At 41.8% G+C, this 26,892-nt stretch overlaps 1 protein-coding gene across 24 annotated transcripts in view; it reads left to right on the top strand.

The window, feature by feature from the left end:
- Positions 1-26,892, top strand: part of LOC106612831 (uncharacterized) — an 84,824-nt gene that overhangs the window by 44,650 nt on the left and 13,282 nt on the right. For 4 of the 24 annotated variants that reach the window (XM_045724565.2, XM_045724559.2, XM_045724558.2 and 1 more), the window contains exons 6-58: positions 519-647; positions 849-986; positions 3,542-3,583; positions 3,966-3,998; positions 5,080-5,124; positions 5,320-5,406; positions 5,489-5,536; positions 8,741-8,803; positions 9,085-9,195; positions 9,526-9,675; positions 10,614-10,661; positions 10,771-10,860; positions 10,982-11,038; positions 11,291-11,359; positions 11,606-11,641; positions 11,734-11,838; positions 11,986-12,021; positions 12,419-12,502; positions 12,685-12,720; positions 12,865-12,951; positions 13,068-13,103; positions 13,219-13,260; positions 15,163-15,195; positions 15,385-15,438; positions 15,653-15,685; positions 15,808-15,891; positions 16,093-16,131; positions 16,225-16,311; positions 16,430-16,465; positions 16,556-16,657; positions 16,750-16,845; positions 16,928-16,963; positions 17,062-17,175; positions 17,280-17,426; positions 17,529-17,600; positions 17,856-17,912; positions 18,052-18,087; positions 18,184-18,315; positions 18,450-18,515; positions 18,712-18,774; positions 19,007-19,042; positions 19,156-19,257; positions 19,419-19,556; positions 19,662-19,757; positions 19,899-19,931; positions 20,121-20,276; positions 21,741-21,791; positions 22,791-22,811; positions 23,034-23,060; positions 23,342-23,365; positions 23,893-23,940; positions 25,722-25,751; positions 26,385-26,414. In XM_045724565.2, the coding sequence (XP_045580521.1) occupies positions 519-647; positions 849-986; positions 3,542-3,583; positions 3,966-3,998; positions 5,080-5,124; positions 5,320-5,406; positions 5,489-5,536; positions 8,741-8,803; positions 9,085-9,195; positions 9,526-9,675; positions 10,614-10,661; positions 10,771-10,860; positions 10,982-11,038; positions 11,291-11,359; positions 11,606-11,641; positions 11,734-11,838; positions 11,986-12,021; positions 12,419-12,502; positions 12,685-12,720; positions 12,865-12,951; positions 13,068-13,103; positions 13,219-13,260; positions 15,163-15,195; positions 15,385-15,438; positions 15,653-15,685; positions 15,808-15,891; positions 16,093-16,131; positions 16,225-16,311; positions 16,430-16,465; positions 16,556-16,657; positions 16,750-16,845; positions 16,928-16,963; positions 17,062-17,175; positions 17,280-17,426; positions 17,529-17,600; positions 17,856-17,912; positions 18,052-18,087; positions 18,184-18,315; positions 18,450-18,515; positions 18,712-18,774; positions 19,007-19,042; positions 19,156-19,257; positions 19,419-19,556; positions 19,662-19,757; positions 19,899-19,931; positions 20,121-20,276; positions 21,741-21,791; positions 22,791-22,811; positions 23,034-23,060; positions 23,342-23,365; positions 23,893-23,940; positions 25,722-25,751; positions 26,385-26,414 (3,651 nt within the window). The remainder of the gene's footprint in view (positions 1-518; positions 648-848; positions 987-3,541; positions 3,584-3,965; positions 3,999-5,079; positions 5,125-5,319; positions 5,407-5,488; positions 5,537-8,740; positions 8,804-9,084; positions 9,196-9,525; positions 9,676-10,613; positions 10,662-10,770; positions 10,861-10,981; positions 11,039-11,290; positions 11,360-11,605; positions 11,642-11,733; positions 11,839-11,985; positions 12,022-12,418; positions 12,503-12,684; positions 12,721-12,864; positions 12,952-13,067; positions 13,104-13,218; positions 13,261-15,162; positions 15,196-15,384; positions 15,439-15,652; positions 15,686-15,807; positions 15,892-16,092; positions 16,132-16,224; positions 16,312-16,429; positions 16,466-16,555; positions 16,658-16,749; positions 16,846-16,927; positions 16,964-17,061; positions 17,176-17,279; positions 17,427-17,528; positions 17,601-17,855; positions 17,913-18,051; positions 18,088-18,183; positions 18,316-18,449; positions 18,516-18,711; positions 18,775-19,006; positions 19,043-19,155; positions 19,258-19,418; positions 19,557-19,661; positions 19,758-19,898; positions 19,932-20,120; positions 20,277-21,740; positions 21,792-22,790; positions 22,812-23,033; positions 23,061-23,341; positions 23,366-23,892; positions 23,941-25,721; positions 25,752-26,384; positions 26,415-26,892) is intronic. The other 20 variants (XM_045724554.2, XM_045724552.2, XM_045724551.2 and 17 more) reach the window with 20 other exon arrangements.

Below are 26,892 nucleotides of genomic sequence, written 5' to 3'. Positions count from 1 at the left end.
TTAAATAAAATAAACATCTTACTGTCTGTAATTGAATGAATTGCAATGTGAGGGTTTAGCCACAGGTCAATGTCTGATTAAGGATTGTGAAATATTTAAAGGTGGCGAAAAGACAGAGCATTTCTCGCTGCCTGAGTTTCCCCCTCTTCCCCCTTCTTCTCCCCCGCCTCCCCCTCCTGCTGTTTTGTCAGCAATAAGAAACCCAAGCTGGAATATGACTTAATTTATGTATGATTACCATGTAGGAAGAATACTTTTTTCTCCCCATAGAGACTGTTGCTGTGTGCCAAAATCCTGTTGCCACTACAGAATAATTGTTCCTCTCAGCCTCTGACTCCTTCTAGTGGTCACAATCTGACATTACCACCACCAGCACTTCTGCAGACCTACTACAGTATATATACAACCAAGTCAAATCTCTATCTTCTATCCACAACCTATGCACTTCATGTGGATCTGAAATTATGTTGTTCACTAACCCTGCCTCATACTCTCCCTTCCTCCCTCTCCTCTCTGAGGTTATGGAAACCTTGGTGCTGGTGGTGTTGGGGGCGGTGGTCTTGGTGGTGGAGGATATGGAGCTGGTCCTGGAGCCACCGGTCTAGGAACAGGAAGCTTTGGAGGAGGAGGATACGCTAAGCCTGGAGGTGCAGTAGCACAGTGTGACTTCAAGTTCTTGGATCACCAGTAGTACTGACCCTATGTCTTAGTGCTGTTCAAGCTAATATTATGCTAAATGACCACTTGGGCTACCCATCACTCTTGGCCATATTAGAGCGCTTCACAAAATGAGACACTGAGAGTGTTAAAGGGTTGGATTAATAACCCCCCACCGTCACTCTCCTCAGCTGGTTATGGAGGAGGCTCGCCGTATGGAGGCTCGACTTATGGAGGAGGTGGTGCTGGGGGCTTCTTCCCTGGAGGTGGTCTGGGACAGAAGGCAGGACCCAAACCAGGCTATGGGGCAGGAGCTGGACTACAACCAGGTACTGTACAGACAGAATAGATTCTCAAAGCCATGTTTCTCTACTGTACTTCTGTGGACCAGCATTGGTCTACGTCAGGTATTCCCAAACGCAATGCTGTCGGGGGTACGCCAAATAAAAATGTGATTCACATTTTTCTTCACATTTTCAAACAGTACATTTAAATTTTCCAACGGGGCTATACATTTGCGTGAGGTTTTTTTCTCGCCTGAATAGACTTGTTTCACTGCCAAAAACAAAATTAAACCATCTAGTTAGTGTTCACTGAAATAACAACACAATGTCAAATACAGGTAGCCTAGTCAAATAATTAACATCCAATCACATTAACCGTTATTCTCTCGCGGGAAATCTTCACTCTTGCGCACACATTTAGAAATGAAACATGACAATTTGAAAAATAAGCCACAGGACTTTTTTGAGCGAGAATAAAGACGACTTTCGAGTAGTAAGACACGTATAAAAGTAACAGATACCATTAATAAAAAGGGGCTAGAAGCGTCTTATATGGTGAGCTACCGAGTGGCTAGGACAGGCAAGCTCCATACTATTGTGGAGGACTTAATTCTTCCTGCTGCTGCAGATATGGCTGGGACAATGCTGGGGGAAAAGGCCAAAAAAACTATACAGACAATGCCTTCATCAAACAACACTGTTTCACGACGCAATCAGTGACATGGCAGGAGATGTTTTGAAACAATTACTGCTTCGCATACAAGCCAGTGAATTCTATACGTTACAGCTGGATGAGTCAACAGACGTGTCGGGCCTGGCACAGCTCCTGGTATATATACATTACGCTTATGGGAGGTCAATTAAGGAAGACATCCTCTTCTGCAAACCATTGGAAACCAGGACAACAGGAGAGGATATTTTTAAAGTACTGGGCAGCTTTGTGACATCAAATGGACTTTGGTGGTCAAGATGTGTTGGTATCAGTACTCATGGCGCAAAAGCCGTGACAGGGAGACATAGTGGAGTGGTAACGCATGTGCAAGCAGTTGCTCCTGACGCCACTTGGGTAAACTGCAGCATCCACCGAGAGGCTCTTGCTGCCAAGGGAATGCCTGACAGCTTGAAATACATTTTGGACACTACAGTGAAAATAGTTAACTTTGTTAAAGCAAGGCCCCTGAATTCTCGTGTATTTTCTACATTATCCAATGATATGGGCAGCGACCATGTAACGCTTTTACAACAGACAGAAGTGTGCTGGTTATCAAGGGCAAAGCATTGACACCTTTTTTTTAATTGAGAGAAGAGCTTAAAGTTTTCTTTACTGACCATCATTTTCACTTGTCTGACCGCTTGCATGATGACAAGTTTCTCACACGATTGGCCTATCTGGGTGATGTTTTTTCTCGCCTGAATGATCTGAATCTAAGTTTACAGGGACTCTCCACAACTATATTCAATGTGCTGAACAAAATTGAGGCTATGATTAAGAAGTTGGAGCTCTTTTCTGTCTGCATTAACAAGGACAACACACAGGTCTTTCCATCATTGTATGATTTTTTGTGTGCAAAGCTTACGGACAATGTCAAATGTGATATAGCGAAGCACCTGAGTGAGCTGGGTGCGCAATTACGCAAGTACTTTCCCCAAACGGACGACACAAACAACTGAATTCGTTATCCCTTTCATGCCCTGCCTCCAGTCCACTTACCAATATCTGAACAAGAGAGCCTCATCAAAATTGCAACAAGCAGTTCTGTGAAAATTGTATTTAATCAAAAGCCACTGCCAGATTTCTGGATAGGGCTGCACTCAGAGTTTCTTGCCTTGGCAAATCGTGCTGTTAAGACACTGATGACCTTTGCAACCACGTACCTATGTGAGAGTGGATTCTCGGCCCTCACTAGCAAGAAAACTAAATACAGGCACAGTGTCATAAACTTCGTCGTCTGAAGAGGAGAAATCATCGGACCAATATGCAGCGGGTATATTGCTCATCTTCGTCTTTATTGAAGGCAAACACACTTAAACAAAAATAACGACGATAACAGTCCAGTAAGGTGCACAGACTAAACCGGAAACAACCACCCACAAACACAAGTGAAAACAAACACACTTAAATATGGCCTCCAATTAGAGACAACGACAACCAGCTGCCTCTAATTGGAGGTCATTGAAAAAACACAACATAGAAATAGAAAACTAGAAAAACCACATAGAAATAGAAAACATAGAACATAAACCAAAACCTTGAAACACACTAAACAAACACCCCCTGCCACGCCCTGACCAAACTACAATAACAAATAACCCCTTATACTAGTCAGGACGTTATTTGTTATTGTAGTTTGGTCAGGGCGTGGCAGAGGGTGTATGCAGCTGGAGGTTGAATGCTTGAAGGGGTACTGGACTATAACAAGTTTGGGAACCACTGGTCTCCGTGATAGTATTGCAATTTACATGTACATTTTAGTAATTTAGCAGATGCTCTTATCCAGAGCGACTTGCAAATAGTGCATTCATCTTAAGATAGCTAGGTGACATGTTTTTCAATATACATTTAGAAATATGTCAGAGCTATAAATCTTTGTTTCTTTCAGGCTATGGTGCAGGTGGACTACCCGGGGGTGGACTACAGCCAGGTACAGTACACACTACACAAGACAGGACAGATCCTTAGAGCTTTGTTTCTCAACCCTCATTCTGTGGGCAATCCATGCAGCAGTCCATGTGATCGATACTATAACTTACCATTCCTCACGTTTTCAAGTCGTAGTTTTAACCAAAGCTGTACTCCAAAGAGGAGAACCATGGCTTACCAGTCCCTGGTGCCAACATGTTTGAGAAACACAGGCCCTAGACTAGAGGGTTGTGTGAGTAGAGTCTGTATCAAAGAACACTTTATTGCCATTCAATAATGTTGCTATGGACTTCTCTGTGTTTTGGAAAGCTATAAAACAACCAAATACACATATATCACATCAAACTATAATCCAACCATATTGTTTCTGTGTTTCTCTACAGGCTATGGCGGTGGTGGATTACAGCCAGGTCTAGGTGAGTGGCATGGGTGGGCCATATTTGCACCCAAGGTCCCATGACCTATTGAAATCCTACAGTCGCAGCGGTCATTTTAGAACTAGTGAGCTACTTTCTATATATACTGTACCTTCTGTATCTCTTGTTCACTGGAGCTGCAGGAAAGGGTCCCAAACCACCCAAACGAGGTTAGATTATATTCCCAATAGACTAGAGACATAAGAAAGCAGAGGTTATCTGATCTTAAAAGCACTCACTAACTGTAAAAACCTTAAATAACACATACGTTTGTGTGCTCACATGCTATGAGAAAATGTTTCACATCAATTGCATCCAAACTTTTGACATGATTTATAAGTTGGCGTAGTCTAGATAGTTTAAGCAACAATATTGCCTGAACTACATTGTTTTAGAGTATGTGTGTACATGTTCAATGAAGGGTATCATGGCTTAACATTATGGAAAAGAGCCTGCGCTTAAATATTGGTTGGCAGTCGACAAGGCCCTCAGTCACAGGCCGATACAGCTCTTGTGCAATGCTCCTCAACCCTATCTTGACTCTTTTCATGGTATTCCAACAAAATAATCCCATTTCATCCAAACCCCTTTCAGATAGAACAGAACAGCAGCATTCCTCTCCATTCTTTCTGTTGCCAGCCTTCCCTTGTTTCTCTGAATCTCCTCATTCGTTCACCACATACTAAAGGCACTGCGTAATGTCTGTTCCTTAGAGAGAGGGATTGGTGGATTTTAAGATAGAAAGAGAAGGTTAAATAAATAAATGAAAACTTTTCATCTGACTGCCAAGCCCCCAAGAGCCAGAGCTGACAGCTCATTTCCTGCGTAGGGAATAACCAAAGAGCCAAAGAAATAAAGCATTTGATGAGGCAAGATGAATGCCATGCATTATTGTGTTCGGTGTCCCAAATGGCACCCTATTCCCAACATACACTTTATACAGATTAGAGTACCATAGAACCTCTGCCTCTCAAAACAACTCTGGATAAAGATTAGCATTGTCCACATTATTTGATCACTGTGGTGTTAATGATGATGATGATGATGATGATGATGATGATGATGATGATGACAAACTCAGGGGGACCTGGAGGCGCAGGAGCAGGAGCTGCAGTGCCTGCCGGAGGTAAGACACACACACACAAAGCTCAAATCATGCCATCCAGTCCTACTTTTTTATCTTGACAATATTCAATGTTTTATCATTATCCTCTAGATGTTTAATGTACCTATGCTGATTCACAATAGTGACTGGGGACTCACTGGTATATGAGTAGTTGTAACTACAGTATGTAATGTCTCTCCCATATGTCTCTTTCAGCACCTGTTATTCCTCAGACTGGACTACCTGGAGGTGGGCTGGGACCTGGTGCCGGAAAAGGAAAGGCTCCAAAAGGAGGAGTGCCAGGTGAGCGTGGGTTTATGTGTACAATATCTGATGAAGGCCATTGGATCCAGTATAAAATAATTGATTTTATTGATCTTTGCAGGTGTGGGGGTGCCTGGACTTTACCAAGGTGGCCAGGTGCCAGGACAAGGTGTGTCTCTTCTATTCTTCTGAAAGTCCACAGAACAAACCCACATGAATCACAATATATATCAAACAGAGTGTTTCACCATATCCTCCCCTCTGGGGCTAAATATAGATTGATGTAACTGCTACCTGAGCCTGATGAGCCATATATTAAATACATTTAATGAGCCCAAGCACCAAAAAGCCCATAGATGTAGCTAGCTACAGTGCATTCGGAAAGATTTTAGACCCCTTGACTTTTTCTACATTTTGTTACGTTACAGCCTTATTCTAACATTGACTAGGAAAAACATTTATTTAATCAATCTACACACAATACCCCATAATGACAAAGTGAAAACAAGATTTTTTAAATGTTATTTACCTTATTTACATAAGTATTCAGACCCTTTTGCTATGAGATTCAAAATTGAGCTCAGGTGCATCCTGTTTCCATTGATCATCCTTGAGATGTTTCTACAACTTGATTGGAGTCCACCTGTGGTAAATTCAATTGATTGGACATGATTTGGAATGGCACACACCTGTCTATATAACATCCAACAGTTGACAGTGCATGTCAGAGCAAAAACCAAGCCATGAGGTCGAAGGAATTGTCCGTAGAGCTCCGAGACAGGATTGTATCAAGGCACAGATCTGGGGAAGAGGACCAAAAAAATCCTGCAGCATTGAAGGTCCCCAAGAACACAGGGGCCTCCGTCATTCTTAAATGGAAGAAGTTTGGAACCACCAAGACTCTTCCTAGAGCTGGCCGCCCGGCCAAACTGAGCAATCATGGGAGAAGGGCCTTGGTCAGGGAGGTGACCAATAAGCCGATTGTCCCTCTGACAGAGTTCTTCAGTGGAGATGGGAGAACCTTCATGAAGGATAACCATCTCTGCAGCACTCCACCAATCAGGCATTTATAGTAGAGTGGCCAGACGGAAGCCACTCCACGGTAAAAGGCACCTGACAGCCTGCTTGGAGTTTGCCAAAAGGCACCTAAAGAACTCTCAGACCATGAGAAACAAGATTCTCTGGTTGGATGAAACCAAGAACTCTTTGGCCTGAATGCGAAGTTTCATTTCTGGAGGAAACCTGGCACCATCCCTACGGTGAAGCATGGTGGTGGCAGCATCATGCTGTGGGGATGTTTTTCAGTGGCAGGGACTGGGAGACTAGTCAGGATCGGGGGAAAGATGAACGGAGCAAAGTACAGAGAGATCCTTGATGAAAACCTGCTGCAGAGCGCTCAGGACCTAAGACTGGGGCGAAGGTTCACCTTCCAACAGGACAACGGCCCTAATCACACAGCCAAGACAACGCAGGAGTGGCTTCGGGACAAGTCTCTGAATGTACTTGAGTGGCCCAGCCAGGGCCCGGACTTGAACCCGATCGAACATCTCTGGAGAGACCTGAAAATAGCTGTGCAGTGATGCTCCCCATTCAACCTGACAGCGCTTGAGAGGGTGGAATGGGAGGAACTCCCCAAATACAGGTGTGCCAAGCTTGTAGCGTCATACCCAAGAAGACTCATGGCTGTAATTGCTGCCAAAGGTACTTTAACAAAGTACTGAGTAAAGGGTCTGAACAATTATGTAAATGTGATATTTCTGTTTGTTTTTTTATTTCTAAAAACCTGTTTTTGCTTTGTCATTATGGGGTATTGGGTGTCGATTGATGAATTAAAAAACAATTTAATACATTTTAGAATAAGGCTGGGGGGGGGGGGGGGGAGTGAAGGGGTGTGAATACTTTCCGAATGCACTGTATATGCTCTCTTGAGTAAATAAATGAAACTAGCTCCAGTAGACTAATCTTGTTTAGTGTGAACTGTATTACTGTACTGTATTGTATTACATAAACCATGATAAAGCAGAAGAGAACATATGATTCTGGTGCAGCACACGTAGCCTACAAAGTTACAAGAATAGGCTAGAGAATTTGATTTTAACTTTGAAATATAATAGGGCCTATTTGTATAATTAATATTTCCCTTAATGTTATTAGCCTCCCTCCACTTTCTCTGTTGTTGCTTCATTCCTTCCTCATTTTCAACAGTTAATTAAATAAGTTTTGTTTTCCTTATCTTCGTCATTCTAATGACATCCTTGAATAATATAGGACTAGAATTAGATGCAGAAGGCTTTCAATTCGCTTCACGAAGATTGAATGGTTATGGGTCTGAATAAGTAATTGCTAAAGCCTACCGCCATCGCGCATTCGCTCTTCTTTCAAACTACCCATGAGTTCTATTGGCTGCTGTACTTAACATTCAGCAAAAAAGAGCTTGTGTCCCTCTTCGAATAGTCTAGTGGTATAAAAAATGTTTTTTAATTATGTCCAACAAGCTATTGTAGTCTAGCTTATCCTGCATGGGACTCCAAGAGCTAAGGAGCGTTTTTTAAGGAGAGAGGCCAGCGGAGCAAAGCTGCGTGCGTATTGCGCAAGAGATGGAGGATATAAATTAGAAGCTTATTATGCATAACCCATCATTAATTAGCTAAATATAAGGCTAATACTGCATTGAATTTATTACCTGAAAGAGGTAGGCTAGGACATCTTTATATAGGGCTATATATCAATCTAGAACAGGATAGTTTATTTTGGATGCGCTTTGAATGGAGTTGATAGCGAGAGAGAGAGAGAGAGAGAGAGTGCGAGCGAGTGCTCGCATCTGCCCTGATTTAAAGCAACGATATTCAAGTGATATTCTGTTTTAAAATTGTGCATCTGCAACTAAAATAATAATAATAATCTTTACAAATAAAAAACAAGGTGATCCCTGAAAGCCAGATGGAGATGCGTAAGTTAGATGCCATTTGGTATTTATATTACTGTAGCATAGGCTATGCTGCACCAAATGTAGGCCTACCTGTCACAAGAAAAAAAGTTACCATGATGAGATGATAAGTAGGTCTACATGCATTGTGAACTGCGCTCCATACTGAGATGAGCTGTCTGTCCCCACCCTAAGTGTTGATTCATCATGCAGAGGCTGCAGGGAAGCCATATTTAGACATCGCATATCATTTAACGCCATTTCACGCCATGCTGTTCATATAAATTATTTATTATAATTTACCAGTTTCTCGCAGTTATTTATCCCGGGAAAAGGGAGTGGTTTTGGGCGGTAAATCTCGGTAAATCTCGGTAACCGAGTTCCCGCCATTCAACCATAATCCATTCACTAGCTAATTCTCTGATCCCCTCCTCTTCATGTCTGCAGGGTTTGGTGGTCGCGGAGTGCTGCCCGGTGTGGCCACTGGGAACGGACTCAATCCCAAATCATGTAACATTTGATTGGGATACCTGTAGCATGCATCTACAGATCACATTGTTTTCATGTCTATTCTGTCTATTCTGTCTATTCTGTCTATTCTGTCTATTCTGTCTATTCTGTCTATTCTGTCTGTCTGTCTGTCTGTCTGTCTGTCTGTCTGTCTGTCTGTCTGTCTGTCTGTCTGTCTGTCTGTCTGTCTGTCTGTCTGTCTGTCTGTCTGTCTGTCTGTCTGTCTGTCTGTCTGTCTGTCTGTCTGTCTGTGTTTGCCTGATATGATTTGTCCTCTACAGTGGCAGGTGGAGGACAACAGGGACCAGGAGGCTCAGGTCGTGTTGGTTACGGAGGACCAATGCAGCCAGGAGTATTCCATGGATACCCACTCAAAACACCCAAAACACAAGGTATGTCATCGGACAATTTAATGACTGCTAATGATATATTTCCTACTATCAATTCACAGGTAAAATGTTGATAATGAAGCTACATTTTCCAGTCTTTGCATTGACATCTTGGAATCTATAGAAATGGACACATAGCTAGTGTTAAAACAAGTGTATTGTCATTTGGCGTGTGCAGTTAAACATGAGGTGGCAATCCTCCATTAGTTACTTAAAAACAACTATGACTATTGTCCTTAAACGTCATTCATCCCAGTGTTTAATGGATGTTAAATGTCAGATGTTTGCAGTCACTCTAAATGAAGTTGACACACTGTTGACCGTGCGTTGCAGTTCCTTTCCCTCCAGTGCACAGAGTGTCTTATCCCCATCACCCCCATTATGGCCACATGCACAGCCCCATGCACGGCCACGGTCACATGAACGGCCACGTGCACGGGCAGTTCTATGGCTACCCCCCTCCTAGGCATCAGGTCATGTATGGTGGGTTTATCATTGTGAATTGGCTGCTGAGAATCGTTCTCTTTTTGAGGCCCAGGTCCTGGCTTTGGGACAAGGGTGTTTTCTTTCCTCTTCAAAACGGAGTTGTTGCCCTTTTCACCATGTGTTGTTGCAGTCACATCATCACGTTCTAGGAAGACCTCAAAATCAGAACGATACATCTACCACCTTCTCCTCTAAGACGCTTCGAGAATCTGAAAAGTGCAATACCTCCGAACCTTAACCCACTAAAACTGTGATTGCTCCTGTCATGTATTGTATGTAAGTTAGCTGCTTCACACCCCATTCCCTGTAAGGGACTACCACTTCAATCAATGTCAGTTAATATTATGTGTGTTAAGACAACATGGTCTTAGTTAGCTATTTACTGTATGCGGTCCCTCACAGGGAAGAGTGTCACGCAGCCAAAAGCATATAGTAGGTTAGAGCTCTCCTTCGGCCTCCTCACAGATCTGTAGTCACTCAGGGGCAATAGTAAGATCTGGGTGGACTGACAAATCCTCCTTGTCTGTTCCGTAGCTTCGTTTTCAGAATGTTTCTCGATGTTTGTAGCAGGCTAGGTCATATCTCTGAATCAAATCAACACCGGTTTGATGAGAAACAAATGTAGCTGTGTTTACACACGCAAAAACCCAAACTGCTTCAGCTATGACCTACTGGGCTCAAATCTTAACAATAATGTAGAACTACTAACCCTCTACATTAGATGTATTAACGTTTACTGGTGAATTGAATAGAGTGAAATTGTGTGGTTTTATGTATTTGGATGGATCTGGAATGAATAAATCAGCAATAAATCAATAACTTAAAACAAAGACTGTTCAAAAACATTGAAGTAGTAATTGATTTTCTGACAGTGTGCTAGTGGATATTCAAAACCTTTACTCTATTCCGTTTATTTGCCACCATGGTTTCCACAGGTGGCTATGGAGCGAAAGCTGGAGGAGCTGGAGGCAAACTTCCATTTGGTACAGAACGTTTTTCATATGTAAATGTTTTAAGTGTTATGGATGTGTAATTGTATGTGTGTAGTACAAGCAGTACGGTACAGTAGATGGTTCTCTCCACTTGTTTCAGGATACGGAGGCTTTGGTGGTGGTGGTGGAGCAGGCCTTCCTGGGGGAAAAGGAGGTCCTGGATCCAAGCCTGGATACCCCATTGGAACTGGTAGGGATTTGGAGAACACTTACATAAATATATGTGAAAATATATTTTAAAAGCTCTCTATTACTTAAATGAGTTGGAAATGAGACCTGTAACTCTGTCTATGTTCCCCCACTCTCTGCAGGTGTGGGGACAGGAGGTCTTAACCCGGCCCAGGCTCAAGCTAAAGCTGCTAAGTATGGTAATGATCGCTATCACAGGGCTACTGAAATGTCTTTACTTCAACTATTAACTCTTGAGGTGTTTACTCTCTCTTTCTCTTTCTCTTTCTCTCTTTCCTTCTTTCTCTCTCTCTCTCTATCTCTCTTTCTCTCTCTCTCTCTCTCTCTCTCTCTCTCTCTCTCTCTCTCTCTCTCTCTCTCTCTCTCTCTCTCTCTCTCTCTCTCTCTCTCTCTCTCTCTCTCTCTCTCTCTCTCTTCACCCACCCCCCTAGGTGCTGGTTTGGGTGGTGTGCCTGGTTTGGGTGGAGCCTACCCTGGAGCAGGAGGAGCTTACCCTGGAGGTGAGAGAGAGAGAAAGAGTGTGTGAGAAAGAGATCTCTGACCTACTACTGTACCTGACAGTGTACAGTACCACCAAACAAAACTACTAGACAGGACAGCTACAGTTACTGCAGGACAGCATCATTACTACCAATAGATATTCAGAGGATACAAATTAAACATATAGCTTTTTCACTCTTTTTGTGGTCTATACTGACAGAGTATATCTAAAGATTTTCAGAGTAATGCCTTTTTTTATGTTTCAGGATATAATCCTGCTGCAGCCAAAGCTGCTAAATATGGTAAGAAACATCACTCAGAACAGCAACATCAGAGTTTTAGATAGTAAGACAAGACTGAATGTGAATCGTTTTCTTGTGACCTTCCACCATAGGAGTCCCAGGAGGTGCAGGGGGCGTCCCAGGTCTTGGATCAGTAGCAGGAGGAGCAGGAGGAGTACCTGGAGGTGTACCTGGAGGGGTACCCGGAGGAGCTGGAGGTACATATGAAAGTAACTGTACAACTTAAAAATCTGATAGACCTCTTACAGTGAGTTTAGTTAGTTCAGAATTCTGCCACATTTTTTTGTGATTACAGTTTGACTATAAAAATGTGGGTTTCTAATGTATAAACTTTTGCATTTCAGGATATAACCCTGCTGCGGCCAAAGCTGCTAAATATGGTATGAAAAATCTCTCAAAACAGAGGTGGTACATATTTTTGTTCACCTTTAAAGGTGCAAACAGCAGTTGCTACATTCATTTTTATTAATTAATTAATGATACTGTATATACCCACATATTCTTGAAGAATATAACGTATAGATGCCTCCTTAGTTTAGCTGAACTGTCATACCATCAGAATCCAAAATAAACATGTTTTACTCCTTTGTTTGTAAACCTTTTTATTGTAAACAAATACTGCATAGCCTCAAAACAGTGTTAAAACTATAATGTTGATATCATGGATGGTCAGTCTTGCATCTGTAGCGCTGTCTATAAATTTGAGATTGCTTTGTTATTGTTTGAACTGCAGATCATCCCTTTAACTAACTGTTCTTGTCTTATCTTGCCACACAGGAGTTCCAGGAGGTGCAGGAGCAGGCCTAGGAGCTGGAGGACTTGGTGGAGTACCAGGAGGGGGGGGTGTACCTGGGACTGGAGGTGAGCCTAAAAGTATACCACACATTTATCACTAATCTCATCTCAGTGGTGCTGCTCTTTACTGTGTAGATGAAGGACTTTAATCAGGTATGATATTGTAAACTAGATGGTTATATTTGGCAAACATTTTTAATCATCTTTAGACTATAACAATCACGAGTGATTGACTTTTTGCATTTTAGGATATAATCCCGCGGCGGCCAAAGCAGCTAAATATGGTAAATAATCACTCAAAACAGCAACATCAGAATTGGTACATTGATTGAATTCATACTGTTAACTCATTTAGTTCCACTGTTAACTATCTGAATTTAGACATCTTCTTCTGAAATCCAATGGTTTTCTTGTGTCTCTCTACACAGGACTCCCAGGAGGAGGTGCAGGCGGCCTTCCAGGTGCTGGATCAGTTGCAGGAGGAGTAGGAGGAGTACCAGGAGCTGGGGCTGGAGGTACAGTAAGGAGCACCATTGGGGTGCAGGATGTCATGTAGTTTGACTCTACTGTATATCTACTGTAATGGCTTGGCGGAATTTCCTTTTTAATGAATTAACATTTTACATTTCAGGATATAATCCTGCTGCGGCCAAAGCCGCTAAATATGGTAAGAAACATCACCCGTAACAGCAACATCAGAGTTGGTACATTGGTTTTAGCTCATGCTGAAATGTCTGTCCACTTTTAACCAACCCTTGTTTTCATGTCACCCTCCCCCACAGGAGTTCCAGGAGCAGCAGGTGCAGGGTTAGGAGGAGCTGGAGGTAGGCTAAACACCTCTGTATGGAGGAAAATACTACATACCCCTACTACAGTATGTTTGCCTAGCTATAGCTTAAACTAAAGTACAGTCATGTCCAAAATTATTGGCACCCTTGATAAAGATGAGCAAAAAAGACTGAATAAATAATACAATTATTGACCTATGTTCTCAAAACAATGGGGAAATTCTATTATTTTATATTAATACAATTGCTCAGAGTGTTCTTGCGAGTGTCAGGTGTGTGCGTACTGGTAGCGAAGTCAGGTGCAGGAGAGCTGACATTTGTGAACAGGCGCACACTTTATTTAGGCAAAAGTGCAAAACGCGCAAAACAGTCACAAGAATTATGTTTAACAATAAACATCTTCGCGAAAACAACACGGAAAAACAAGCCAGTATGGCCCGTCAACAATACACACGTAACACAAACAATCTTACACAAAGACATGATGGGGAACAGAGGAAGAAATACATGTAGATTGATTGGGGAATGAAAACCAGGTGTGCAGGGAACAAGACAAAACAAATGGATACATGAAAAATGGAGCGGCGATGGCTAGAAAGCTGGTGACGTCGACCGCCGAACGTCGCCCGAACAAGGAGAGGAGCCGACTTCGGCGGAAGTCGTGACAGCGAGGATAACGACACTGAGCCTTTGTCTAAAATATTTTATGAGATTGGACATTGGGAGGGATCTTAGACCATTCCTCCTTACAGAATCTTTCCAAATCATTGTTATCCTTCATTTGCGCCTATGGACTGCCCTCTTCAATTCAAACTACAGGTTTTCGATGGGGTTCAAGTCCGGAGACTGAGATGGCCATGGCAAAATGATGATTTTGGGGTCAATTAACCATTTCTTTGTTGATGTTGATGTCTGTTTAGGATTATTGTCTTGATGGAAGATCCACTTTACGGCCAAGCTTAAGGTCCGTTTTTCGATGCCAAGCCCACCACTGGTGTGCATGGCCAAAGAGTTCTGTTTTCATGTCATATGACTATAGCACTACCTGGAGTTTGATAAACAGCATTGGCACTTGGATTGGAACCAGTGCTATGGTCAGATGACATGAGCATAGAGCTCTTTGGCCACGCACACCACTGGTGAGTTTAGCATTGAAAACAGAAGCATATGCAGAAAAGTACCGCATACCTACTGTAAAATAGGATGGTGGATCTTTGGCTATCTTTGGCTAGACAATAACCCAAAGCACTAATCAAAATCCACAAAGAAATTGATAATTTACCACAAAACCAGCATTTTGCAATAGCCATCTCAGTCTCCGGATTCGAACTCCATTGAATACCTGTGGTTTAAATTGAAGAGTGCAGTCCATAACCGCTGACAAAGGACATTAAGGTTCTGGAAAGGTTCTGTTTGGAGGAATAGTCTAAGATCCCTCCCAACACGTTCTCCAATCTCATAAAACTCTGTGTCTTTATCCTCAAAAGGAGAGGGTGCTAGAGTATTGAAAACAGGTGTGCCAATAATTTTTTATCTAGCTATATTTCTCTGAGCAATTGTCAATTGTATTAATATCAATATAATACCACAATTTTTCGGGCGCATACAATATACCACAGTATATTGTATTATTTATTTAATAGTATTTTTTGCTCATCTTTATCAAGGGTGCCAACAATTATGTACCCCACTGTACATTATCCCAGCTACTGGGCTCTGCATAAAGCTGTTATGAAGGTGATGTGCCTTGCTCAAGCAGACCCCAACCTGAGAGTTGGTAACCAGTGCATTTTGCCTGTAGACATCCTTGTACATGCATTATAATTCTGTATTGTCTTGACTCCTATCAAGTGCACTAACCTGGATTGGCACTGCAGCTTTAAACTCAATCTAGCAGATTACTTTAACACCATCACCATTTTTATCATCTCTGAACAGGCTATGGAGTGGGAGCCAGGCCTCCCTATTACGGTGAGGATAACTAACCAAAACATCCCAAAGCTGCCCAGGCCACCGCCTTTACAATGCTGTTAACACACCATCACTGAAGGGCTTCGTTCTTTGGCTTAGCTAGCTCCAACTCACACCAGTCTTTTTTAATAATAGAAATGATCATACTGTATAGTGTAATATACTGTATGGATGTTACCCTCCCTATAGGTGTTCCAGGGAGTACTGGATTTGGGGGAGCAGGGGCTTTTCCAGGGGCTGGAGGTACCTTGTCTAATTATTGCACTATAGTATCTCACGCTTGTAGCAGTTTCATGAATTCATTCATAGCATAAACTACTGCTTGAAGAACCTCTGAAATTCATGGTAAGACAAATGTTCATGATCAAGTTCATTTGAATCATTAGAAATGCAGTTGTATTTTGCTATTCAAGCCAGGAAGGATGATGTAAGATAATTTAATTATTTTTTATTTTAGGATACAACCCTGCCACCAAAGCTGCTAAATATGGTAATTTTGTTTAAAACAATTTTTAAACAATTTCCGGCAATTTTTAAACAATTTCCGGCTCATTCAGTGTTGGTACATTGCTTAATTTATGCTAATATTTTTATTGTGACCCTCCACCATAGGAGTACCAGGAGGTGCAGGAGCAGGCCTAGGAGCTGGAGGACTTGGAGGAGCAGGAGGAGGGGTACCAGGGGCTGGGGCTGGAGGTATCTCATCATGGTCTAAGGCTTATAACAATTTAATGAATCGATAGTAGAAACCAGTGCTTGGCAACAGGATTATCTAAAGTGATATTTATATCTCATGATCGTATTACATTTCAGGATATGGGGCTGGAAATGCAGTTTTGTTATATTATCCAAGTCAGGAGTGATGTTTTGAATTATTGTCATTGTTTTGTATTTCAGGATACAATCCTGCTGCCGCTGCCAAAGCTGCTAAATATGGTAAGAAAATCACTCTATCAGGCCAGACTCATTCAGTGTTGATACAATAGTTGAATTTGAAATCCAATGTTCGTTTTTTTTCCTCGACCATAGGGGTCCCAGGAGGTGCAGGGGCAGGCCTAGGAGCTGGAGGTCTTGGAGGAACAGGAGGGGTACCAGCAGGAGGAGCTGGGGCTGGAGGTAAGTCATGATACTTCTCCAATCCATTCACACTGTTTTGTATGCTACTGCATTATGTGGCTTGGAAACTGTGACTTTGAAAAAAAAATGTTTTATCTATTAATTAATTTATTTGTAGGGTATAATCCTGCTGCTGCCAAAGCTGCGACATATGGTAAGAAGAAAAGTGAAAAGTCTACTGTATCTTTTCAATTGTTAAGTTAGCCATGACTTAACAACAAAATCTTGATGTTTTCTACCTCAGGAGTCCCCGGAGGTGCAGGAGCAGGCCTAGGAGCTGGAGGAGCAGGAGGAGTACCTGGGGCTTTAGGATATAATCCCGCTGCAGCAAAAGCTGCTAAATATGGTAATAGTACTCAAAACAACAACACTAGTCTCATTCAGTGTTGGTTTATGGTATACATGACTTTTAAATACAATATTTTTTCTCTACAACAGGAGTTCCAGGAGGTGTAGGAGCAGGCCTAGGAGCTGGAGGACTTGGAGGAGCAGGAGGAGGAGGATATGGAGGAGCAGGAGGGGCTGGGGCTGGAGGTACCTAATCATAGTTAATGGGTTATAACTATTAATATCAAGTCTGATATCTTTAATTTATTAACTCAAATGTATTCACCAGGATATAATCCTGCTGCAGCCAAAGCTGCTAAATATGGTAAGAAACGTCACTCAGAACTGCAACATCAACGTTGGTGCATTGGTTGAATTTATGGTAAACATTTGGTCCGTTATTGCTTTCTGCATCCACCATAGGAGTTCCAGGAGGTGCAGGAGCAGGCCTAGGAGCTGGAGGAGTACCAGGAGGAGGAGGGGGGGTACCTGGGGCTGGAGGATATAATCCCGCTGCAGCCAAAGCTGCTAAATATGGTAAGAAACGTCACTCAAAACAGCAACATCAGAGTTGGTACATTGGTTGAATTCATGCTGACATTTTGGGTTTTAAATCAGATAATTTCCATGTGAACACACAGGAGTTCAAGGAGGTGTAGGAACAGGCCTAGGAGCAGGAGGACTTGGAGGAGCAGGAGGAATACAGGGAGGAGTACCTGGAGGAGGAGCAGGGGTTGTCCCTGGGGCTGGAGGATATAATCCTGCTGCAGCCAAAGCTGCTAAATACGGTAAGAAACATGTACATCAGTTGAATTCATAATGACATTTCTGTCAATGTTTTACAGTACTACCGTGTGTCTTCTCATGACGTGCCCTCTCCTGTGTTGTAGGTCAGGGGGCTGCTGGTGGGCCAGGGGGTGGATATGGTGGTGTGCCTGCTGGAGGATATCCCAGGCCTGGGAGTACGTATACCAAAGGAAGGGTCTGGGGGAGGAGTGGAAGTAAAGGCAGTGTTCACACATACAATATGTATTTGTTCCTATGTACAATACAATATGTAGTTTGTAAACTTTGCATAGGGGTAGAGGTTGGCTTTATATACAGGTTTAAGTTGTGGAGTTAGTGTGTTTGAGCAGAGGGTTTGGTTTTAAGGTAAAGTGGGGTACATTGCCTTATAGTGCTACTAGGTTGATGATGTTCCATGTTTTGACTGACAGGCTATGGGGGATATGGAGGGGCAGCAGGAGGGGCAGCAGGAGGGGCAGGAGCTGGAGGTACGTTTCCAATGATACCAACTTGATATACTGTAATTTCATGAATTGATAGCATAAACTAGTGTTAATAATACTACTGTATCATGAGGCTTGGGGTGCAAGAGTGATGTTTTTAATTTATTTATTTTTTACATTTCAGGATATAATCCTGCTGCGGCCAAAGCTGCTAAATATGGTAAGAAGAAGAAGAGTAACAAGTATACTGTATCCTAGGCAGTTCTGAATGGAGACATTATTTCAAAATAATAACATTTTCTTCTTGTGGTCCCAGGAGCTGGAGGAGCCGGCCTAGGAGCTGGAGGAGCCGGCCTAGGAGCTGGAGGAGCCGGCCTAGGAGCTGGAGGAGCCGGCCTAGGAGGAACAGGAGGAGGGCCAGGGACTGGGGCTGGACCAGGATATGGAGGTTTGCACAGAAGTTGAAATCTAATGTCATCTGGAAGAGTTAATACTGTTGGTTATGATTGGGGAGCTTTGGTCTGTCTTATCAAACCATTTATGAGGTCATTTATAAACGTTGCTATTTGTTTTGTATTACAGGCTATGGAGGATATGGAGGGGTACCAGCAGGAGGGGCTGCCGCTACTGCCAAAGCTGCTAAATATGGTATTTTATCCTCTCCATGATTTTGAAAAATGTACTGCCTAACCGTTGTATTAATAAACGGTATTGATATACTGCCGGTGGTGCCAAACCCCCTAAATAAATTCGTTTTTTTCCCACTGGATTTCAAAGAAGCAACCATTAGATATTACATGTTGTTTAAACCACCAAATAATAACATCCTGAGCCTGATCTGTAGGAGTTCCAGGAGGAGCTGGCGTGGCCGGGAGAGCAGGAGGGGTACCCGGGGCTGGATATGGAGGTGAGTCCGTTTTGGCTTTGCCCTGTAAATGTACTGTACTATATGCTACACATTATGTTGATCTCTGTAAAGGGTGGCTTCCTAGACAGAGATGAAGACTTATCCTGGAATAAAAAACATTTTCATTGGACATTCTCCATTGAGCTTGCTTTTTAGTAACCGCCCCCAATTGTTTTAGTGAGTTCATAAATCAGGGATGATGTCTTTAATTGATTAACTTTTTGCATGTCAGGATATAATCCTGCTGCGGCCAAAGCTGCTAAATATGGTAAGAAAAAACACTCAAAACAGCAACATCAGAGTTGGTACATTGGTTAAATTCATACTTAAACTTCTGTCTACTTTAACAAACTATCAATTTCTTGTGACCCTCTGCCACAGGAGTTCCAGGAGGTGCAGGAGCAGGCCTAGGAGCTGGAGGACTTGGAGGAGTCCTAGGGGCTGGAGGATATAACCCTGCTGCGGCCAAAGCTGCTAAATATGGTAAGATCACTCAAAACAATCAATCTCATTCATTATTGGTACATTGGTTGAATTTACGTCTATCTTAAGTCATGGTGTGACAAGTCTACTGTATCTTTGGCAGTTCTGAAGTTGGACATTCCTTAAAAATCAATTTGTTTTCTTGTGGCCCTCTACCACAGGAGTCCCCGGAGGTGCAGGAGCAGGCATAGGAGCTGGAGGAGCAGGAGGATTACCAGGAGGAGGATTACCAGGAGGAGGAGGGGGTGTAACTGGGGCTGGTGGATATAACCCTGCTGCGGCCAAAGCTGCTAAATATGGTAAGATCACTCAAAACAGCAACATCAGAATTTGTACATCAGTTGAATTCATGCTCACATCTCTGGTTTTGAAATCATATAATTTCCTTGTGAACCTCTACACAGGAGTCCCAGGAGGTGTAGGAACAGGCTTAGGAGCAGGAGGATTTGGAGGAGCAGGAGGAGTACAGGGTGGAGTACCTGGTGGAGTAGGAGCTGGAGGTACGTCAGAGGATGTGTGTGAATAGTAAAGACATCAGAAAGAGCTCAAACAGTGTCACGGTCTGGTCTGTCTTTCTGTGAGATATCAAGGTGATTCAGAATACAGTGTAAATATGAATGATGTGATGCTTGTGATTGCAGGATATGATCCCACGGCCAAAGCTGCTAAATATGGTAAGAGCCTCTCTTGTTCTGTCATAACTTTTAGTCTAGGTAATGCAGACCAGTGAAAGAACAATGTTGTTTGTCTGTTCTGTGTGGTCTATGTACAGTTCCTATTATCTCTTGTTAGCTGAATCAAGATTTTCACCATGGCTCAAGAGATTATACTGTACCCTCAGCTATGTTCTTACCTGCCCACAGGTAAGCCAAATGGGGTGGGCATCGGTGGAGAAGGTGTGCCAGCGCCAGCAGCGACTCCAAGTCCAAGTGTGGGCGTGGGTGGTGGTGTTGGAGGAACTGCCGTTGAGCGCACTGACTTACCATTGGGCACAGGGATACCTATCGCAGGCAAGCCAGGTAAATGGATACTAGTTTCACCTTTGATTCTTGCTAGGTTTATTTTTCCTAGCCTAGATAGTTCCTTCAGGATAATTCCTAGTACTACACAACTAGGTCCAAAATGAAGGGTTTAAAGAAAATCCACAAAGTTCCTAATGTGACACTATGACCCATAACAGGTAGAACCACATGTTTAGCGCTCAACAAGACTTTGGATTTAATTCAACTGATTTCTCATTGATCAGTGCAAATACTGTATATCAAAAGCTACAGAGTAAGTGTTAGTTACTGCAACTTTTCAGGGACCCTTTTTGTGATAGAAAATTCATCAGAGACCCCCTCATAATAAGAACAAAGCTCGAGTGAGTTAAAAATAGCATACAAGGACTGTAGTAAACTATGACGTTGGCAGTGCATGGCCGGATTAACCAAGTCTCGGCCCCTGGGAAGGAACATTTTCCTGCAATTCTACACATTTTGTCATGGGCAGAGAGAAAACTTTACCGTTTTAAAGCTTAAATTACAGTGCAGTTATGTTAAAACAATTTGGGGGAATACAAAAAGTATAATGTAAAAAAATTGGTAATTGGCAGAGTATTGTGGATACCAATATCCATGTGAGCCTGCGAGGCCCATGTTGCCCAGGGTTAAGAACATACATTGTGAATTAATATAATTACATTTTATTGTATTGTATTACACCTTCTAAACTTATTCCACGGATCCCTTGGCCAAAATTTGTTTAATCTGTTGTTGTTAATAATATTAATTAAAAAAATATATGTAAAAAAATGTATAATAATAATCTGTCCGTGGACCCCTGCAGTACCTCAGACCCCCTTTTGAGAACCCCTGAGTTACTGTATTTTAAATATGCACTGTATTTTACAGAGCTGTTAAAAAAGCAGTAATTACTGTACCATAGAATGCCATACAAATATATATTTTATTCTATAATAGAGACTGATTATAATGCAAGTTTTCCTATTTGTTTGATGTACTGTATAACCTGTGTATAACCTGACAAAGCCCCATCAGACTTTTCCAGCAGGCCTCATCAGGACATCAACGGCCTACAGATACAGGCTTAGCATCCCATCTAACTCCCCCCTCCTCTACCACTACCACTGCTGTCTGGCTAACTGCGCTCCACTGCAGGTGTATCAAACAGCAACGTCAGTATCGCGCAAGCCAGTCCCTGCCTTATCTCCTCCCAAACCCCAAACCTCTTTGCCCCCCTCTCTTCTCCCAAAACCCTCAAACAAGAGACAGCCTAATATCTGTTCTGCTAGTGCTGTCCCCTTTAGTGTCATTGTATGATCCAATAGCTATTCACCAACTGGAGCAGGAGCTTATCCCCTCCCCTCCTGCCATGGCAGTACCAAGGATCCCCATAATGGCTTCTGCCCTATGCTAGTTTCCCCTACCCTATATCTTTTTCAACTGCAATGGATGAAACTGGAACCTGTTGTCTTTTGGCAGATCCCACACCTATTGGCACACAGGCCACAGAGGCCCCAGAGCCAGAGCCCAGTAAGACTTGCTGCTGTCTGTGTTTGCATGATCAAACCATTTCTGACTAAGGACATAGTTACACTTCATTTGAAGAGTGTAGTATACACATGTGTTCTTTACAATTCCTTACATTAACATTTGATGCGATTACTTATAGGCTTTTGATAAACATTTAATCCATATGACAGTTGTTAGCGGTTGATTCTGTTAGATTCCTTTGTGAAAACATTGTAGTGTTTTGGCCTCCTGCAAAAAAAAAAAAATGTAGAGGAATGTAAAGTAATGCTCATGTGGGTGTTGACAAAATAATGTGTTGCCAATGTATTTTCTAAAAGTAGTTTGTCCTCTTAAAACGCTCCGCCTCTCTGTCCCCCAACTAACTTTGCAGCTCGCTGCGCTTGAAATGTCTCCCATTTCTGCTCTCTCCTCCCTCCCTTGCTTTTTAACAAATAAGATTCATCTGACACTTGTCAATACTTGATTGACTTATACTTTAATGTTACTGGTTACTGTTAATGTTACTGGTATGAGACTGTATCGTGACAAGCTTTTCTTCCACAATAAAGATTGCTCTGATGAAGATTGTGCCTGATATCCCTGTAGATATGTACTGTATGCACTCACCCTTTCCCCTTGGTAGTTAAAGTCCATCTCCCTCTATCTTCTACAGCAGGGGATCATATCCTTGCTATTACCTGATGTTTACTTACAGTACTGTATTCTAAATACCACATTGTTTGAAAAAAATATATAAGAGAAAAATGGACACAAAAGTACATATTACTGTGTCATTCTTCCAGCACATATTTTTTGGAGCCCCTGCTTTAGATTTGTTCTTCACAGTAGGGAAACTAACATTTGTGTAGCTTTACGGTATTTAATTTTGTTTGATTTTCTCTCTGTCTGGTTGCATCTCAGATAGAGTACTTTGATACAGTACTTTATTGTTAATTTCCATGGAAATGTATAGTATTAGTATACCACGTCATTGATTAAGTTTATGTTGGTTTGCTGCAGGTGCCACAGGATTACCAGGAGGTATGTATTAGACCATTACCACTGCAGAACAGTTGTTGTATTTTTTTATGAAGCCAACATCAATTATACTTTATATTCAATAGTTTTGCAACATACGTCATTAGAATCACTCAACATTTTATTTGAGTTTTTTGAGTGGTAAGTTATTCTATTTTGGAATAACTTTTATAACTGTCAGAATTATGACTTAACTGGTAATAATTGACCTGATTGCCTTCACAGTTGGGGCAGGGGTGCTTCAACCTAGTGGTAAGTAGATTCTCCTGACAACATAAAATTCCTTCTGCATAAAAATGGTGTCCTACTTGTACCTATCAACCTTTCTGTACTTTCTTATATTTTCTTCTTATCTTATCTTTGAAGAGCAATATTAGATAGCTTTACTGTCAGCTCACCTTCATTGTTCATGACCTGTTATTCTTTTTCAATTTACTGTACAGTCAAACATTAGTAGGGGTTTTGATATATCATTACTTAGAACGGATATGCCTCTGTAACTGTGTGTTAAAGACTTTTCACTTTGATTCCAGCTGGTACAGGCCCAGCTCAGCCTGGTGAGTGTTGTGTCCACCATAGCAGACCTGGGTTCAAATAGTATTGTTTTTCTTTCAAATACTTCTCATGTAGTTGCTACTGGAGTACAGGAGCCTGGAGGTTAGGTGTCTCGATAGCGGGGACTATAAGGAGCAGAGTATGTGACATTGTTTGGCCACATGGTGGCGACAAACTCCTGCAGGCAATGCTGTTAAGTAGTTTGTTTCCAGTTGCAAAGTTAAATATACAATAATAATAATAATTTGGTGGGTGTTTATATTTGTCCTATTTCACATGTGCATTATAGGCATGTGTGAATTGGAAATGTGTTTTTTGCATATCCCAACTCCCCCTGAGACACCCTTGGAGATAGGGGTCAAAGCCTTGGTCAGCCATTATCAACGGCGACACTGGAGCAATTAGGGTTAAGTGCCTTGCTCAAGGGCACATCGGCAGATGTTTTACATTGTCGTCTCGGGGTTTCAAACTAGCGACCTTTCGGTTTCTGGCCCAACGCTCTAACCGCTAGGCTTTATATTATTTACAGGTGTGGGTGTCGGAGCAGGTGGCAAAGCTCCTAAACCCCCTGGTGCAGGTAAGCATTCTGAAACCCTACTAATACCATATTATTGCAGTAGTATTACAGCACTGGTTGTTTACAACTTCAAATTGATACCATCAACTCAGATCCATAACCCATCCAATAATGTGATTGAACACTTTTACATGCCTATATAAAATGTATTAACTCCTATGCACATTCATGTAGTAGTGATGTACCAACCCTTATACACACGATTCAGAATAAAATGCTTTCTTATTGGACAGATAAGAATGTTATTTATTACCTTCTTTACATACAGTAAGTCAATAGCAGGAGTTGTTTACACACAAAGAACAGCAGCATCAGCCCTTTTCTCTGGTCTAATGCACCAAAACATCCAATTAAGACTGGACTGCTACTAAAAGGAATTATGATTCCATGGTAATATATCATATATGAATAATGCTGACCCAGGCCACAATTTTTGTTGACATACCTAAAATGTGTTAGCCATTGCAAGACAGTCATATTGATTAAAGATATACAGAGATAAGTACAAGTCAACAGTATATGATAGTAAAAGGTGCAGTTATATTTGCTAGTAGTCTCGGGCCTTTATAAATCAAATCAAATCAAATGTTATTTGTCACATGCGCCGAATACAACAGGTGTTGACCTTACAGTGAAATGCTTACTTACAAGCCCTTAACCAACAATGCAGTTTTAATAAAAATACAGTAAGTGTTAAGAAAGTATTTACTAAAATAAACTGAAGTAAAAAATCTAAATTAAAAATACAAATACAAATAAAAAATAAGAAAAATAGAAAAATAACTCATAATTAAGGAGCAACAATAAAATAACAGTAGCATGGCTATATACACCGGTTAGTCAAGGTAATTGAGGTAAATGTACATGTAGGTAGAGATAAAGGGACTATACATGAATAATAAACAGAGTAGCAGCAGTGTAAAAATGGGGGTGGGGACAATGCAAATAGTCCAGGTAGCCATTTGATTAGCTGTTCAGGAGTCTTATGGCTTGGGGGTAGAAGCTGTTAAAGATGCCTTTTGGACCTAGACTTGGCGCTCCGGTACCGCTTGCCGTGCGGTAGCAGAGAGAACAATCTATGACTAGGGTGGCTGGAGTCTTTGGCAATTATTTGGGCCTTCCTCTGACACCGCCTGATATAGAGGTCCTGGATGGCAGGAAGCTTGGCACCAGTGATGTATTAGGCCGTATAAGGTGCTGTTGGGACGTGTAATATTAAAGAATTGACCGAATCTAGACATGTGGATGCAGTCATCCGTATACATTCACATGTTTGTTATGTGCATTTTTTGAAACCCATGCCTTATGAGGTAAAGCTTTAGGGCGAACCTATTTGCATCATGATGACAGAGACAGTTCCGCACCATCAATTTCAAAGTAATTTAACTGCCTGAACTCCTGTGAATGTGTTGAATATGTTATCTCGGTCTCAGCTGGCTGGGTATCTCCTTCACTAGAGGCAAAAAGGAAACAAATTCAGGCCTACATGTATATATTTTTGTGAAACATTTCTATTGAGCATTTAAATACATATTTGGATTACAACATATAATGAAGGCCCATGTATGACTACTGGCCAACAAATCTTAAACTAGATGAGAGCGCAAAATGAATGTGTGAGGTCTTAAACCTGAAAGGCCTTGCATGACTGAATCTGCATTAGGATGTTCTGATTTATTGTTTTAACAAACATTCTTTGACTGAGCCATTCATTGGCGTCCCCTGGTGATGAGGTCATCATGTCAGAAAATAAGCTGCTTTTCTTTGTCCTCATGATTCAGGTGGATACCCGTATGGTGGTTATGGACAGGGTATGTATGAGAGAGGAGAAGAGCATACCACAACCTTATCACTGCACTAGCAGCAGACACACTCACTGCTTAAACACACACACACACACACACACACACACACACACACATCTCTGTTTTTATTTCAAACTACTGTATGACTTCACTGAGATGTGACCTTGGCTTGATCCATATATTGCAGGAAATAATACAGATAATACAGATACTTACACCATTCAGTATGTTATACAGGCATAATTAATCAATCCACTACACACATTATGAGGGATATGCTGATTTAATCATACATTATGATTTAATGATGAAACATGACTCATTCTTTACATTAATCAATAATAGGATTTATTCACATTAATTAATCATAGGACTGATTCATATGCAATGGACAGCAGTATCGGCCGCTTCTCTGTAAATTAATGCATCAAAGGTCAGATCAAAATTAGGATTGTATGGCCAGGCCAGGGATAAGCTGTGTAATATTTTGACATGTTGAAAGCATATTAAAGTTTATTATATAAGCAGGGGGCAGCTAACTTTATTGGAATTAGTATGCTAGCTACATGACCTGATGGAGTCGCTCGCTGGTGCTCCCTTGTCAGGAATAAAGCTGCTTTTCTTTCCATCATGATTCAGCAGGACGACTCCCGTATGGTCATGGACAGGGTATGTATGAGAGAGGAGAGGAGGAGATGAGAGGAGGGGAGGAGGAGAGGATAGGAGGCCACTCCACCACATCCTCTTAAAATTAGTATTATAGGCAAAGAAAGAAAACAACAAACACTAGTTTGAACTGGACCAGATGTACTAGATCGTGAACTCTGACCTGTAGGCTGACCTCACAGTAAACCTCTTATGTCATCACTTTAAAAGCTTCACGCTGTCTGTAGGTCTTCACTATCAAATCACAAGGTCATGTTGAAGACATTATTGTTGATAGAGCTGGGACAATAAAGCTTGCGTGTGACATTCAGCATAGACAGGAGGTACCTTCGTTAGCAGTACTGTATAGTCCTCTCCACCATCATTCATAATTCCATCTCAGATCAGTGTCCCATCCCACAGCTTTGATGGTACACTACAGTAGTGGCATCCCTTCCAGCCCCACACCCGACCGTATGTTATGTCCATGGGGTTTTAATGA

The sequence above is a fragment of the Salmo salar genome, chromosome 09, assembly GCF_965601325.2.
Source record: "Salmo salar chromosome 09, fSalSal1, whole genome shotgun sequence".
NCBI lineage: Eukaryota > Metazoa > Chordata > Actinopteri > Salmoniformes > Salmonidae > Salmo > Salmo salar.
Note: the sequence above shows the minus strand (reverse complement) of the source record. Positions and strands in the feature narration are given on the sequence as shown.